Source organism: Oncorhynchus keta, chromosome 30, assembly GCF_023373465.1.
Source record: "Oncorhynchus keta strain PuntledgeMale-10-30-2019 chromosome 30, Oket_V2, whole genome shotgun sequence".
In the NCBI taxonomy this organism is placed as follows: Eukaryota; Metazoa; Chordata; class Actinopteri; order Salmoniformes; family Salmonidae; genus Oncorhynchus; species Oncorhynchus keta.
This window is the reverse complement of record NC_068450.1, coordinates 58,533,807-58,551,230: the sequence shown is the minus strand read 5'-3', so window position 1 is coordinate 58,551,230 and position 17,424 is coordinate 58,533,807. Positions and strand designations below refer to the sequence as shown.

The 17,424-nt window shown below is 41.7% G+C and overlaps 2 protein-coding genes across 2 annotated transcripts; one reads left to right on the top strand and one right to left on the bottom strand.

Annotated features, from left to right (window-relative positions):
• Nucleotides 1-1,535: 1,535 nt before the first annotated feature.
• On the top strand, nt 1,536-7,263 carry LOC118363821 (ATP synthase subunit beta, mitochondrial). The gene is made up of 9 exons (XM_035745067.2): nt 1,536-1,703; nt 3,804-3,977; nt 4,172-4,346; nt 4,532-4,653; nt 4,741-4,925; nt 5,499-5,780; nt 5,929-6,141; nt 6,485-6,686; nt 7,000-7,263. Exons 1-9 carry the CDS (start codon nt 1,601-1,603, stop codon nt 7,095-7,097), a joined length of 1,554 nt encoding a protein of 517 aa, XP_035600960.1. The 5' UTR covers nt 1,536-1,600; the 3' UTR covers nt 7,098-7,263.
• Nucleotides 7,264-9,642: 2,379 nt separating this feature from the next.
• Nucleotides 9,643-14,313, bottom strand: LOC118363820 (retinol dehydrogenase 7-like). Its single transcript, XM_035745066.1, has 5 exons — nt 14,215-14,313; nt 11,549-11,863; nt 10,660-10,918; nt 10,288-10,451; nt 9,643-10,063 (listed from the first exon to the last, which is right to left on the bottom strand). The coding sequence occupies exons 2-5, from the start codon at nt 11,859-11,861 to the stop codon at nt 9,840-9,842; spliced, it is 960 nt and encodes a 319-aa protein (XP_035600959.1). The 5' UTR covers nt 11,862-11,863; nt 14,215-14,313; the 3' UTR covers nt 9,643-9,839.
• Between the last annotated feature and the right edge of the window lie 3,111 nt (nt 14,314-17,424).

Here is a 17,424-nt window from a genome sequence, read left to right as displayed (position 1 = left end):
TTCCTGGGTCAGAGAAGTTTGATTGGTTTAAAGTCCGGGCTCTGGCTGGGACATTCAAGGACATGCAGGGACTTGTCCCAAAGGGACTCCTGTGTTGTCCTGTTGGAAGGAGAACCGTCACCCCAGTCTGAGATCCTGACCACTCTGGACAAGGATTTCTGTACTTTGTTCCAGTCATCTTTGCCTCGATCCTGATTAGTCTCCCAGTCCCTGAAGAACACCCCCACAGCATGATGCTGCCACCACACTCCACTGTAGAGATGGTGCCAGGTTTCCTCCAGACGTGACACTTGGAATTCAGGCTAAAAAGTTTAATCTTGGTTTCATCAGACCAGAGAATCTTGTTTCTCATGGTCTGAGAGTCCTTAGATGCCTTTTGGAAAACTCCAAGTGGGCTGTCATATGCCTTTTACTTTGGGGTGGCTTCTGTCCGGCCACTCTACCATAAAGCTCTTATTGTTGGAGTGCTGTAGGGATGGTTGTCCTTCTGGAAGGTTCTCCCATCTCCACAGAGGAACTCTAGAGCTCGGTCAGAGTGACCATCAGGTTTTTGGTCACCTCCCTGACCAAGGCCCTTTTCCCCACCGATTGCTCAGTTTGGCCGGGCGGCCAGCTCTAGGAAAAGTGTTGGTGGTTCCAAACTTCTACCATTTAAGAATGATGGAGGCTACTGTGTTCTTGAGGACCTTCAATGCTGCAGAATCTTTTGGTACCCTTCCCCAGAAATGTGCCGCGACACAATCACGTCTCGGCGCACTACAGACAATTTCTTCAACCTCATGGCTTGGTTTTTGCTCTGACATGCTCTGTCAACTGTGGGACCTTATAATATCCAATCAATTGAATTTACCACAGGTGGACTCCAATCAAGTCGTAGAAACATTTAAAGGATGATCGATGGAAACCGGATACACCTGAGCTCAATTGTTGAGTCTCATACCAAAGGGTTTGAATACTTATGTAAATAAAATATTTCAGTTTTTTATTTGTAATAAATTTGCAAACATTTCTAAAAACATGTTTTCGCTTTGTCTTTATGGGGTATTGTTCATAGATTGCTGAAGATGATTATTTTTAAAATCCATTTTAGAATAAGGCTATAACGTAACAAAATGTGGAAAAGGTCAAGGGGTCTGAATAGTTTCCAAAGGCAATGTATGTTTGTGTTTTGCTGTGTTTTGGGGAGATGGATATTCACTTACTGCATTACTTACTGCAATATACACATACACATACACACACACACACACACACACACACACACACACACACACACACACACACACACACACACACACACACACACACACACGCCTATAGTGACCTTGAGTTTGAATGTTGTTATCTATGTTGTTAGAACATTGTACATGATTATTCTTGCTGAATTGACATGATACGTGATTTGTAATGTTGCGAAGACAATTACAAGTGTTGTAGTATGACAGTAATATGGGGTAGTAGCAATCAATGCAAAATAAATCACGAAGTGCGCCTGCTCAGTTTGGCCCTGGAGTTGCGCGCACGCTCAGTTCTGCTCCGCGGTCATTCATTATAAAGGCACAAGTCGTTTCGTCTCTTTCCACCTTCAGCCATTTTGACAATGTTAGGAGCTGTTGGACGCTGCTGCACCGGGGCTCTCCAGGCACTTAAGCCTGGGGTCCAGCCCCTGAAGGCCCTCGTTGGCTCTCCATCTGTCCTTGGACGTAAGTTTTGCAAGCATATTACAGAGGTAGCTAATGAATTGTAAAAACCGTTTGGAACAGAACTGGTATTAGGCTAACTGCTAGTCAACTTTAGCCCAAAGCAAAACGCTGGCTTTCTTCAGTGTAGCAGGCCTCACATTTTTTACCATGCTTAATTTCGTCTACTAGTGTAATGTTGAACGTGGAACTTACGCCATTGATTCGATTTAGTAGTTATATTAATATGTTACTTAAGTACATATAGCTGAGTGACATGATTTTTGTGTAAATTGAAATGACCTTTGTATGACATGAGGTTTGGAGGCTTGCGAGTCCATACTGTGGCTAGTTAGCCAGCCAACGTCAAGTGTCATTCACTTAGTAAATGAATCACGGTCGGTGTTATTTCGTAGTCAAATCGTTTATAACGAGTAGAAATGAATATCAAAATATTTTTCTTTAACTAGCAGTTCGACTTCTTCACACGTTGTCTGGTTCATGTACCGTTACAGTAGTTTGCTAGCCACCTGACAACTAGCTAGGGTTAACTTATGCGAAGTTCCAAAAATACCAATGTCACCTTTAGTAACTCGGTTGGCTTGACATGTGTGTCGGTCTTCGAAGATATTCGTTTTCTAATCATTTGTTAACTAGCTTGCTGATTACTTTAACTGCTGAGCTGTAGCATTTCTCCCGCACAACATGGCCGAAAATACTTGACATTGAGTTTGCTTCGGTGTTTCAGACCTCCCAACATGCACCCATTTTGCGTACCATCTACGCAATTCTCTGTCGGGTACTACATCCGAGTTAAAAGTACCTCGAAATGAATAGGGCCTGAATTTAATTGTATTTCATTTTTCATCAAATTAACCCACTGAGTAAATCTAACGTCCAGATTCTCGAGCTGCAACACAGACAACTAACGGAGTTTGTGTCTACGGACATGGCGATTAATACATAATTATTCGACGTAGCCCCTCCTGTTTGTTGTGATGCTGAGTTTGCCAACTGTCAGCTGTACGTAAACACATGGACAAATCCCTTTTCGACTCCCTGTGTTGTGGAAACGTAAACGCATTATTGTTTCAAGCTAACGTTAGCGAACATAAGATGGACATTCAGTGGGCTCTGAAGTGCCAGCGGTTCACTCGCATTTGTTAGTGAGAAATTTAAACGCAAATACAAAAAATAACTGGTCTCATTTGTGCGAGTGATACAACTATTTGGACGCATAATTAAATGTATTTCCACGCATGCAACCTCATAGACTAACTGTAATTATGATCCACTCCACAATAAATTTTAAAAAAAGTATAATCAAAAATACATATAAGCATCTAAGCATTAAATGGAGTCGGGAGTTTAGAAAACTGCGGGATTAAGAATGAGTGTCCGTTATCAGCTATAGAGGCAATGCTTCTAAAATGCCTTTGCACTAGATTTGAGGTTTTCTCAATTTCGAAAATCTGAAATGATGGATGTGCTGCAAAGAAATAGGCTGAAACACTTGGCTTCTAGCGAACAGCGTTCAGATTCCCTTTGTGCTAGCCTACTTAAGCTTTGTGTAGCCAGTTTGTGTAGCCAGTTTGCGGTCTGTATTTTTATGGATAATATGTATATTTGATACTGATGCTCAGCTTCAGAAATGTGTTCCTATCATATCAGTTAATGGGTTTTTATCCTGGATAAGTCTTTTGTACCTAATTTGTTTATTTTAACAAACTCTGAGAATGAAGGCCTTGTGTTTCTAGTAAGATCTTGTTAGTGACTTTTACCATGTGTAAATGGAATGCTGTCAAAAATATTCCAACATTTTTAGGCATCATTTGGTACAATTCTATAATTGTATTACTCAGGAAAGGAAAGAACCCCAATTCGGGTTGTGGTATGTTAGTTGAATCTCCAATTTGCTGCCTGTGTCTGGTACTCTAAAAAGTTGGACAGGGTTGGCAGGTCTGGTGTTTTCTCTTGTGCACATGGCTAACTACACAGGTGATGTTACATTTCCAACTCCTTGCATTTTGTAGGCTAGGTTGGCAAGGGTCAGCAGACATGGCGTATTATTGATATTTCACTCACAACAAGGTCATACGGTTTTTGGTCAATGCACTTTTACAGGTAGAGACTACGTTGCACCTGCTGCTGCTGCCGCCTTCGCCCATGGAAGGATCGTAGCGGTCATCGGTGCCGTTGTCGACGTCCAGTTTGATGAGGGCCTCCCACCCATCCTCAATGCACTGGAAGTTGCTGGTCGTGAGTCCAGGCTAGTGCTGGAGGTGGCACAACATCTTGGTAAATCATTTGACCTGCATTTAGAGGCAGCCTAATTTGTGTAGAACAGTCTTTTTATTTTTAAGGCAATAATTGGGCAGAGATCAGGATTTGTCTACTTGTGTAAACACAGCCATTGTTTGCAAAGGCATTGTACCAACATTGCATAATCAATAACGGCTTATTGGGATGAATTTTGTTATGTTGACTTTCAGGTGAGAACACTGTGCGTACCATTGCCATGGATGGTACAGAAGGTCTTGTCCGTGGACAGAAGGTTGTGGACACTGGCGATCCCATCAGAATCCCAGTTGGTCCTGAGACCCTGGGCAGAATCATGAATGTCATTGGGGAGCCCATTGACGAGAGGGGACCCATCTCCACTAAGCAGTAAGCACTTTGTCTATCAGCCAATTTATAGTTTTAGATATGTCAATCACAATATTTACATCCATATTCAATTATTTTAATGACTACTAGAATTGTCTTGAGACTCTGAATGATACACAATTGGAAATTGCTTGTTCAAAGTTAAGTGTTGGCTCTGATTATACTTTTTTTTTTTTTTTTATTAGGACAGCAGCCATCCATGCTGAGGCCCCGGAGTTCACTGACATGAGTGTGGAGCAGGAGATCCTGGTAACTGGCATCAAGGTGGTAGATTTGCTGGCTCCCTATGCCAAGGGAGGCAAAATCGGTATGTGGGACAACAAACATCCTCATTAATTTTTTTGCAATTAGCTAATTAAAGTTTAATGACAGTAAGTTGCTTACCTTTCTATAGGTCTGTTTGGTGGTGCTGGTGTGGGCAAGACTGTGTTGATCATGGAGCTGATTAACAACGTGGCCAAGGCCCATGGTGGTTACTCTGTGTTTGCCGGCGTGGGAGAGCGTACCCGCGAGGGAAATGACTTGTACCATGAGATGATTGAGTCGGGTGTCATCAACCTGAAGGACGACACCTCCAAGGTGACCAACTGGTTACATTTGACAGTCATAAGCAGGTGCCTCTAAGGAATCTTATACAGATTGATGGTATTTAAAGCTGTCACAGGGGAAAAATATCCCCCAGTTGAATGTCAAAATATAAGGTGCAATATACAGGAATTGCTCTTGACATTTCCTGGTTGCATAAATCCAAAGTCGGGTTTCCCAAAAAGTTACATTCTGGCTTTAAGTAGCATATCACCAGTCTGGAAAGTTGACCTCATTACCCACTTGACTTGATGTTCACATCAGCTTTACCCTTCGAACTCACCGACAGCGTCATTGCATTTTAGTACACCAGAATTGCATTCATTTCCATTGAAATGCTATGTTTCCTTGCAGAGGTATTTGTGTTCGGTGTGGTACATACGCTGGATTTATAGAATGTGTGCGTAGACTGCTTGACAGAAAGGGGCGCAAAGGTGAATTTTGTATACATATCCAGATGATGCTGTGTACTATTTTGCGCAATAACTGTCAGTGTGCTATACGTCAGTTTCTATTATGGGTTGACCTAGATGTATTCTCTAACTGCCCTCTCCTCCAAACCCCTAGGTAGCACTGGTGTATGGACAAATGAACGAGCCCCCAGGCGCCCGTGCCCGTGTGGCTCTGACTGGTCTGACCGTGGCTGAGTATTTCCGTGACCAGGAAGGTCAGGATGTGCTGCTCTTCATCGACAACATCTTCCGCTTCACCCAGGCTGGCTCAGAGGTGTCTGCTCTGCTGGGTCGAATCCCCTCCGCTGTGGGTTACCAGCCCACCCTTGCCACTGACATGGGTACCATGCAGGAGAGAATCACCACCACCAAGAAGGGTTCCATCACCTCTGTGCAGGTAAGCTGGAGTTCAAGCAGCATAGGCCTGTTGGAGGGCCATGCTAACATGGCAGTTAGCAGTTAGCTAACATGGCAGTACCCAATAGTCTGACATTGCATCAAGACTGAAACGCTACTTGTCACTGTAACAACCTGTCTTCTCTAAGGCCATCTATGTGCCAGCTGATGATTTGACTGATCCTGCCCCTGCCACCACCTTCGCTCACTTGGATGCCACCACGGTGTTGTCCCGTGCCATCGCTGAGCTGGGTATCTATCCCGCTGTGGATCCTCTGGATTCCACCTCCCGTATCATGGACCCCAACATTGTCGGCGCTGAGCACTATGACGTTGCTCGTGGCGTGCAGAAGATCCTCCAGGTTAGTGTCTTATAGCCCCCCAGTGTATCGGTCACTCCAACCATTGAGGTTATTTTTTAAACAAGGACAGTGCACATTCATTTGTTTCAGTAGAAGTGCTGGATTTAGCCACCTGGCAAATTAACTGCACACACTGGCAGGTTATTAAACCATTCCCAAGACAATGAGCACATGCAGAGCAATGTAGGACAAGCAACACGTAGCATGCAGACAGAGCAATAACAATGGCGTAAAATGCTTAAAAGCAACAGCGTTACACACCTCACAAGCTACAGACATGGAAAGCGGCAGTATACAGCTTCTAATAATGAATGACATTATGCCTACAACTCTCGCCTCTCAGGACTACAAGTCCCTGCAGGATATCATTGCCATCCTGGGTATGGATGAGTTGTCTGAAGAGGACAAGCTGATTGTGTCTCGCGCTCGCAAGATCCAGCGTTTCCTGTCCCAGCCTTTCCAGGTGGCGGAGGTCTTCACTGGTCATGCTGGCAAGCTGGTGCCACTCAAAGAGACCATCAGTGGCTTCCAGAGCATTCTAAATGGTATGTAGTACTTGTGATTAGGTTTAAAGATACTCTGCGATATGACGTAGATACGCGAAGTTAAAAGCTTAGTAGGTCAATTTCTGCAACTACTAAGAGTGTGGCATGAGGTTCAACTTTGCTGTTTTGGTGCTGTGGCTCCCATGTAACCGAGTCAAATCATGCATATAGTCTTGCAACTCGCTTATCACAATATCTGCAGTGCTGCTAGTGGCAACATTTCAGTCAGTCTACCTTTAAACTTATGAATTTCCTTGATGTTGTCTGAAATTCTGTTTGTCTTGAGCTAAGTGTGGTCATTCTTTCCCTCCAGGTGAGTATGATGCCCTGCCCGAGCAGGCTTTCTACATGGTCGGACCCATTGAGGAGGTGGTTGAGAAGGCTGCACAGATGGCTAAGGATCTCGCATAAGTTCATCTAACTGAGGGGAGGAGGGAGAAAAACAACACAGGGTTGTGTAGTAGGTGCACTTGATTTGTAAGAATGTCATATGCAACAAATATCTGTATTGTCATCCAAAAAGTTATATTTAATGTTTCCAATGAAAGATGGAATAAAGATCTGTCTTGACAATTTGGTTTGGTCTCGACTGTATATTTTGTAGCATTTTTTAAATGTTGCAATGTTATTCTGGTCTGGGTGCTGTCAGACTGGTTGTAAAATGTCATCCTACAGCACTGATCCACTAGATGGCGTTCAAAGGCTTTGTACAATGCTTGAGTGAATAAATAAAATGGCTGTTAAAGTTGAGGAGTTTGTCATTCCTTGCACATAGTGCAGTGATCTATTTGTAAGATGCTTTTTTTTAGACCAGCATGTGATGCATTTTAAGACCTACAGTAACTATAAAATGCTGGCTGTCTGTTGGCTTACTGCTGAGACAAGCCATGTTGACATTATAAAGGTGCAATATGCAGAAATCATTGCCATTAGCTGATTGCTAATAGTTTGCCTAATTTTAATTTGTGACCAGCCATGTAGAGAATCATTGTACCCTCAAACCGGTGTGAAGTCTTGTTCAACCAAGTATTGTTTGCTGCTTGTGTACAAAGACTCAAATGGGAAAGATGTACTACTTTTTAGACAGGCTTTCAATGAGTAATGGATCCATACAACTAAATTGATTGAGTTGCCCAAGTTAAATACAGCTATGAAGATGTTTTCAAAAACAAACTAGACCGCACTAACATGCAATCCAGATTCCTACCACACCTGCAATTGTAAACGCCATCTGGCATTAGTTCTTATACTAGGCAACTTTTCTTTGCAGCTACATTTTTTGACAAGTGAGTGGAGGACCAAGTTTGAACTCGCTAGCCCTGCTGAGCAGAAATGGTCGTGGACATGTTTAATGTACAGTACCGGTTAAAAGTTTGCACCCCTACTGAATGGTTATTTTACTATTTTGTACATTGTTCAAGTGCAGTAGCAAAAACCAAGCACTAGGAAACTGGCTCTTGTGAAGACTGCCACATGAAAGACCCAGAGTTACCTTTGCTACAGAATATAATTTCATTAGTTATCAGACTCAGAAATTGCAGCCCAAGTAAATGCTTCACACATTAACAGACATCTCAACATCAACTGTTCAAAGGTGACTGCGTGAATCAGGCTTTCATGGTTGAATTGCTGCAAAGAAACCACTGCAAAAGGACACCAATAAGATTACTTGTTTGGACCAACAAACACAAGCAAGGGAAATTTGAAATTGAAATCTGTCCTTGGGCTGATGAGTCCACATTTGAGATTGTTGGTTCCAACTGTATTTCCTTTGTGACGCAAAGTATGTGAACGGATGATCTCTGCATGTGTGGTTCCACTGAAGCACGGAGGTGGTGTGAGGCTGCTTTGCATGTGAGTCGGTGATTTATTTAAAATTCAAGGCACACTTAACCAGCATGGCTACCACAGCATCTGGTTTGCGCTTAGTGGGACTATCATTTGTTTTTCAATAGGACAATGACCCAAAACATACTTCCAGGCTGTGTAAGTGCTATTTGACCAAAGAGAGTGTTGGAGGGCAGATGACCTGATGATCAGATGACCTGGCCTTCACAATAACCCAACCTCAACCCAATTGAGATAGTTTGGGATGGGTTGAAAGTGAAGGAAAAGCAGACCAGTGCTCAGCGTGTGGGAACTCTATAACGACTGTTGGAAAAGCATTCCAGGTGATTCTGGTTGAGAGAATGTCAAGAGTATGCAAAGCTGTCATTGAGTCAAGGGGTGGCTACTTTGAAGATTCTAAAATATATTTTGATTTTAACACTTTTGCTTACTACATTATTCCATTTCATAGTTTTGATGTATTCTCTATTCTAGAATGTAGAAAATCAAAATAAAGAAAAAACCTTGAATGAGTAGGTGTGTCCAAACTTTTGACTGGTACTGTATTTAAGGTAGAAATCTGACATGGGCTGCAAGATCGAAGTAGAACTTTCATAGACGTACTTATCTTCTACCAATATTTACATTTTTTGTAGAATTTAATATTTCATTCCTGAACGTAGAGTTATTTGAATCATAGCGGCTAATATCAGTGAAGTTGAAAGATTCTGAATGATTCAAAGCTTGTAAACTTCCTTTTTGGTCAATTATTGCAGGTTAACCTTCAACATACCAATATCAGCACACCAAGGACAAAGACTGTCAAACCTTGACCTTAATCCCCATTTATCTTGTAAAGTTCTCAAAGACCAACCCAACACTGCCCATGTCATACTGGCCAGAGATGGAAGAGGAAGTGAGAAATCCCACAAATGTTCTGTTTCAATGGAAGTCAATGAATTAAGTAGACCAGACCCAGCTGCGATTGAATTGGTGTCCATGGTAGAGCCACTCGCTTAAGATTTTTTTTCTCCAATGATGAACGGCCTGAGTGAACTGTCTTCAGTTTCACCATTATCTTTGATATTGGCATAGAGAATGCACTGAATAAAAGAGGGCAAACAAGTGGTACCAAATAGCAATTATGGAATATTTATTTTTGTCAGAGATTAAACCATGTCTGTAGCAAAGCTTACATCATACTGTATTTCGGCCTGCACACCGTAGGATACAAAAAGTGTTTTATACATTGAAGACAAGCAGTAGCACAGCACAATAAATTATTTGTTCTGACAGTATATAAACACTGGCAATCTTACGTCAGCCTTAGTAGACAGCCTTGGCTGGAATGATGGCTTTCTTGAGCAGTAGCCAGTCAACGAACCTGGTTGGCATGTAGGACATAGGGATCCAGAAGAACTTGGCGTCCCACCCTGGCGAGTAACGGGTGCGAGGACGGACTGCAGCGACAGCGTGCTCCATACAGCTCACCACCTTCATCAGGTCGGCGTCGGACATCTTGTCAAGCTTCTCCCTCATCCTCACCTCCACTAGAAGGGACAGGGAAGGTTTGTCTTTAGCTATTCAAGATGGCCACTTACACTAGAACATCGAGGTGAATAATGCTTTCTGAATAGATCAAATCCTTTGCAAGACTGATGTCACAGAGGGCTGACAGAATAAAAAAAACAGCCAAATTTTGCATAGGCTATAGAAAACATTTGTGCAAATTAATACATTCCAGAATGTAGGGAAATAAAATGTTTATATTTACCCTTGTCCAAATAATCATGTCCATAATCATCTCTGACTTCTTGTGGCATCTTCTCCCACAGCTGCTTGAAGCTTTTCCCCAGGACTATCCAGTCGGTCATGGTGGTCTTGAAAAAGCCTGGCTCAATGCAGAGGACTTTGACTCCGAAAGGTACCATGTTTCTCCTGAAAAACAAGGTAACAAAACTTCTGTTTACAAAATATCCTCTGATATGTTACAGATTTGTATAGTTTCATTTGCTGAAGTCAAACAGTCAAAGTTGTATTGCTTATGGTTCACCATTGCTAGATTACTGAATGTATGTATGTAAAAAAAATTGTTTTAAACACAGATGAAAAATATGGCATGGATAGGATAATGTTCTTGTTTCACCTGAGACTGTCATTGAAGGCCTCGACTCCAAACTTAGACACAGTGTAAGGTCCTCCACCTGGACTGATCCTGCCGAACACACTGGCTACGTTGACCACGCGACCCCTGGCCTTCTTGATGAGGGGCAGCACACTCAGGGTGACTGCGATGACCCCGTTCAGGTTCACGTCCAGCATGGACTTGTAGTCATCAATGGTCAGCCAATCACATGGGGCCGAGGGCATGGCCACGCCCGCGTTGTTCACCACAGCCCACAGGCCTAGAAGGTGACAGGTCATTAAGTAGCTCTATGAACATGCATTATTTCACATAAGGACAAAGATACCGGCACTCGGGCCTCCCGAGTAGCCACCAGAGACTCTGGGTTCGAGCCCAGGCTCTGTCGCAGCCAGCCGCGACCGGGAGGTCCATGGGGCGTCGCACAATTGGCCTAGCGTCGTCCGGGTTAGGCCGGTAGGGATATCCTTGTCTCATCGCGCACTAGCAACTTCTGTGGCGGGCCGGGCGCAGTGCACGCTAACCAGGTCGCGAGATGCACGGTGTTTCCTCTGACATATTGGTGCGGCTGGCTTCCGGGTTGGATGCGCGCTGTGTTAAGAAGCAGTGCGGCTTGGTTGGATTGTGTTTCGGAGGACGCATGGCCTTCGACCGTCGTCTCTCCTGAGCCCGTACGGGAGTTATAGCGATGAGACAAGATAGTAACTCCTAACAATTGGATACCACGAAAATTGGGGAGAAAAGGGGTAAAAAATATATATATTTTTAAAGATACCAGCACTCAACATGAATGTCAACACATGTAACTGAACTGGTAATATTGCATCATTTGACTGGAAACAAATGATGATGATAGGACTGTTTGCTTTTCAATATAAACACTGACACTCACCCCTAGCCCCAACTTTGTCTTTAATCAAAGCAGCTGCTTTGTCGACGCTCTCGTTCTTTTTGACATCCAGGTGGAGGGTGGTGAATCTGCCTGAACAGGCCTTCCTCAGATCTTCCTCTCCCTTCTCTGTGAAGCAGGATGCGATCACACAGAAACCCAGCTCGTCCAGATGTCTGGCCAGCAGGTTGCCGAAACCAGAGTCACACCCCGTGATGTAGACATATTTGTCTCCTTTGTCTGGGACTCTGGGGATCTCCCGGAACCAGCGGTACAGGTAGTAAAACACCACCAGTCCAAGCAGGTACAGAAACATGTCTGGGGCCAGGATGAGACAAGACAGCCTTTTAATAAGTCGTCTCTAGTTTATCAACATTTTAAGCTAAAGGTTCTGATCTGTTGTGTCAGCCACATTGTATAAAACAGTTTTTTTAGATGCTACTGGTTGTATTCATTTGGAATCTATCGCATCCCACAACTGTCCCAGACTATGTTTGGAATATTTATTTCTCACACAGAATTGAATAGTCAACTTTTGTTCTATGGGGGATAGTAGACTGACATAGGCTAGTGATTTTGCTGTTTGTTAGGCCTACTCATCTTGTTGGCTGATGAAAAATAAATGTGAACAGTTCTTCCAATATCTTTAATATGCAACACGGAAGATGGATAAGGATGCACACAGTTGCATCCCCAATGGGTCTGTCTTAACTTATAGCCTGTGAGAAAGACCCGATCACGTGATGAGAGCCTTGTGGATTGCGCAGCACTCAGGGAGAAGAGCACAACACAGCACTCTGGGCTGCAAAATGCATGGATTTTTTAGGGTGCATTACGGCCACAAAGGGGACGCTGCCGTTAAAATCGAGGCATTATCAAGTGCTTGTGAAATTGTGAATGAGAGACTGATGAAGTGTGTACAGGTGCAAAAAAAACAATGCAGAGCCCATGCCTTTCAAGCGACTTTTTTCAAATCATCATAAGAGTCTCGTCATGCAGCCTTTCAATAAATTAAAAATCAAAACAAATACCCCAACATTTATAGAACTACTAAAGTTACATTAATAACTTTAAATTAAGCATATAGGAGTACCTATCTCTTTGTTAACCGCTCAACACAGAATAGCCGCCGCATGTGCGCACTCCCTCAAATCGTTTGGAAAAAATATTCATATTTTATTCAGCTATGTTCAATTTTATTCTTCATAATATAAAATAATGCCATGGAATTATAGGCTAATCTTATCTGCTAAATTAACTAGTGTAGCTCACAGCCATTTGGCATAGCCAGATCAAGACAACTCAGAGTCAGCTATTCTTTTCTTCTGAAATATACTATAATTTTCTTCATGTCATGCTTTTTTAGACCTGTTTAAAGTAAATAATGGATTTATTGTGAAAGTCTAGGCTACATTCAGTGGTGTAAAGTACTTAAGTAAAAGTACTTTAATTTTTTTTGGGGGGGGGGTATCTATACTTTCCTATTTTTGATGACTTTTACTTTACTACATTCCTGAATAAAATCATGTACTTTTTACTCCATACATTTTCCCTGACACCCAAAAGTACTCGTTACATTTTGAATGCTTAGCAGGACAGGACAATTGTATAATTCACGCACTTAAGAGAAAATACCTGGTCATCCATCCCTACAGCTTCTGATCTGACAGACTCACTAAACACAAATGCTTTGTTTCTATATTATTTCCGAGTGTTGGAGTGTGCCCCTGGCTATCCGTAAATGTAAAAAACAAGATAACCGTGCTATATAAGGAATTTTAAATTATTTATACTTTTACTTTTGATACTTAAGTATATTTAAAACACAAATACTATTTTACTTTACTCAAGTAGGATTGTACTGGGTGACTCACTTTTTCTTGAGTCATTTTCTATTAAGCCCCACCCACCATTCCTCAGTGTACCAAACAAAGTGCTTGGGCCATCACAGCAAGTTACAGAAATATGCACATTACACAATATGCGGTTAGACATACATCAAGTGGAATAATAGGATCTGCCTTTTACAGTTCATCAGTAATATGCGTCTTGTAACAGTAGTTTATAGTAATAACGTTATTGTAGCTATACAGTCCGTAGCTGGAACAGAACAAGGATCAACAGTTATTATGCGCCTGTTTCAACGTGTACTCTTGTGCAGTTGCTCTTTGTAAATTATCCACTACAAAATGAGCCAATCTCTTGCCAAAATGTCCTTAAAACCACAACTAACAAATACTATTGAAAATGTGGTTCAAATAAACTGGAAGGAATCTGTGCAACACTCCTGCATTTCTATTTGAGTGTAATCTCATGTTATATGCAAGTTCTCGGTGTTTCAACTAACACAATATGTGCAGTCAGGGCGTTGACAGAAGTGAATATCCAATGAAACCATATCAAATTACTTTTTAACTATTGACGAAAAAAACACTGCAAGTAGGATTATATAGTGACGAGTTGGCCTAAAGAATGTCCAACTATTGTCATTAATGCCTTTTCATTGAAAAGAGAGCTGAGAGCTGTCAAACTCTCAATTTCAATAACATGAATGCGCACTGCCCATCACATAATAATAAATATTTGTTCGATCAATTGTAATAGATTGCCTATCCTCAACTTCTGCATGTTCAAGAAGACTACAGTCTGGTGGAATATTGAAGTCTTACCAGTCGAAAATGTTCCACGCCAGCGCAACAAAAGTAACAGTTTTCATAAACTACGCAAGACCAAAATCTGCACAAGGACTCTGCACAAGGACGTCACATGTCTAGTTCTGACCAATCGGAGCCAAGTTATGTCATTAGAATTAATTTGGTCAAAAATGATTTGATTCCACCTCCTTTGACAGGAACTTAAAACCATTTAACATTCTCTTGACTTCAATATGGAAGGAATATGAAATTATTCCTTTATCCATATTTCATCATGTCTAATAGATGACTTTAAAAAAAATAGGCCTACCTATTACATTGCATATTAAATCCCGATATAATTAATACAAATATGATTTTTACAGAAAATGTGTTTTACATTTTAAAATATGGTTGTCATGGATTATCATTTCAAATATACTGAACAAAAATATGAACGAAACATGTAAAGTGTTCGTCCCATGTTTCCTGAGTTGAAATAAAAGATAACAGAAATGTTCCATATTTACAAAAAGCTTATTTATCTCAAATTTTGTGCACACATTTGTTTTAATCCCTGTTAGTGAGCATTTCTCCTTTGCCAAGATAATCCACCCAACTGACAGGTGTGGCATGTCAAGAAACTGATTAAACAGCATGATCATTACACAGGTGGGTGGATTACACCTTGTGCTGGGGACAATAATAGGCCACTCTAAAATGTGCAGTTTTGTCACACAACACAAGTTTTAAGGGAGCGTGCAAATGGCATGCTGACGGCAGGAATGTCCACCAGAGTTGTTGCCAGATAATTAAATGTTAATTTCTCTACCATAAGCTGCCTCCAACGTCATCTTAGAGAATTTGCCAGTACGTCCAACCAGCCTCACAACCGCAGAACATGTTTAACCACGCCAGCCCAGGACCTCCACATCTGGCTTCTTCACCTGCGGTATATTTCTGTCTATAATAAAGCCCTTTTGTGGGGAAAAACTAATTCTGATTGGCTGGGCCTGGCTCCCAAGTGCCTTGACCCATGGCTGCGCCCCTGCCCAGTCATGTGAAATCTATAGATTAGGGCCTAATGAATTCATTTCAAATGACTGATTTCCTTATATGAACTTTAACTCAGTAAAATCTCTTGCATGTTGCGTTTATATTTTTGTTCAGTACAGTTCAACTCAATACTAACTCAATGATCACTAGATGGCGGCAAATATTTGTAGGCTATTGAAAACGGGCGTTATCAATAATATAAATACTTTCTGCTCATCCTAATTTGAGCCAGCTTGCTACAGCAGGAAAAGGATCCTGCAGCAACAGGAAATGTTCATTATTTTTGGGGGGCTTGATACATTATTCGTATGGGAAAATCAAGTCTCACATTTCATAGTGGAAATTACAAACTTCAGAAGCCTTTTTATACCTCAAATACACTACAAGTTTTACATTTCCTGGAAAGTTCTCCTGCAACAGGGTGATCAAATTTAGATCCTACATCGGTACATTCATTGACCCCAACCAAAATAATTATCTATCACCTTATCTACCACTCTAAGTTCATTTCATAAAATAGGTTTTTAATTGACAGATTATGCTACATTAATTGATGAACTACTATAGACATAGTTCTGATCTAGGCAAGCTGTATTAGTAGTCAGTAAGCACGACTATCTGCCAATCAATTTTAATAGTCATAGTTTAGCTACAGTAGAGCAAGAACAATGCTTGCAGTGGCCTGTAATGATCTGCAAAGTGAATTGTCATAATGTTGCTATAATGGGCAACACGACCGACTTTTGGAGTTAATCATTACGTAACAAACTGTTCGCTTATTTGGGCATGTTTCAACGAGCATGTTTCCAGAACCTTTTCTTCACGTGTCAGTAGCCTTCACAAGCGTGTCACAGCCCCAGGGGCACACAGGCCTATTCACCTGCTTCCCAATGGGGAGGGAAAACATACCATTTACAGTTACAATTCACAAACAAAAAGGAAAATTGGTTTGAGTTAGTACTACTCATGGAATAAGGTTGTGGGCTCAAATTGGAAGTGCTGTTGCTTGTTAGTAATGGCTTTCCAACCCCATGAAAGCAAGTAAAAGCAACAAAACATCCCAGTTAGGAGAGAAACTGTTATGACAAGACTGCTAAAATGCAAATGCAACAGAAATATAATAATTTCAGGCAGATCATATCGGCTTGTTTAGGACTGAAGAGGACAGCAGCCCGGAGGGAGATGACGTGGAAGGTGTTTGACTTAGCTTCAACTCTTGGAAAGTATCCTGTCTCCACACACTGTTTGTGTTCACATGTAGAAGGGTCGATAAACTGTAATATCTGTAGATGTCATCAATGTGATATGATGAATGTGTAACACTGAGCCCAATCATCGATGTCTTATCGATTTTGCCATAGTCTTTGATCACTTAAAAAAAAAAATGCTAGATCAGTTCTTTAACAAAAGTAGGCGTACCTCAGGTTGTGATGGTGATTGTGACTTAATATCATTACTTGTTATATATTCTTGAAAATGATTCGCTGACGTTCTCATAACGTCCATTTAGCCCTAATTTAAGAAAAACACATATACCATGAGTGCAATTGCAAGTGTAAAACCCTGATTCCTTTTCATTGCAAGGAGAGCTTTGTAGTAAAGGGTCTGGATTGGTTTTTGTACCATGCTCTCGCCTACTCTTTGCATAGCTGGATCATCGGCCCCTTGGGCAGTACGAAACGACAGGACACTTACCTCTAAACACGATCGTATGACCCCAAGCTCCAGCCTGGACCTGGCTTGCACGTGGTGCAGAGGGCCTCAGCGTCTTCCAGCCCACAGCCACACTATCAGTCTACTCTTTACCCACTATCAGTGACCACGTGCCATCTCTACAGACACACAGTGGTGGCACCAGGCTGTCAGGTGGACTCGGCTGCACATGTCTTAGTACGGACTGGAGACCATTAGTGTACTGTACAATTCGATCGATTATATTATAAAGAAGCAGAATCCAACAAGGGTTTTAGTGCAAAGAGGAGATAAGTCGTTTTTTATTGGATTTGGGAAACAACAAGTTGGTAGGTATCTCAGTGATAATACAATACATTTCAAATGAGATGTATTTTGGCTTTGTAATGACACCTCGAGCACTGGTCTGTAGTGACACCTCTAGCACTGAGATGCAGTCGGGAGCCCATTTCTTATAATGTTTCTCAGAATTGTGACATGTAAAAACAAGGTCACATT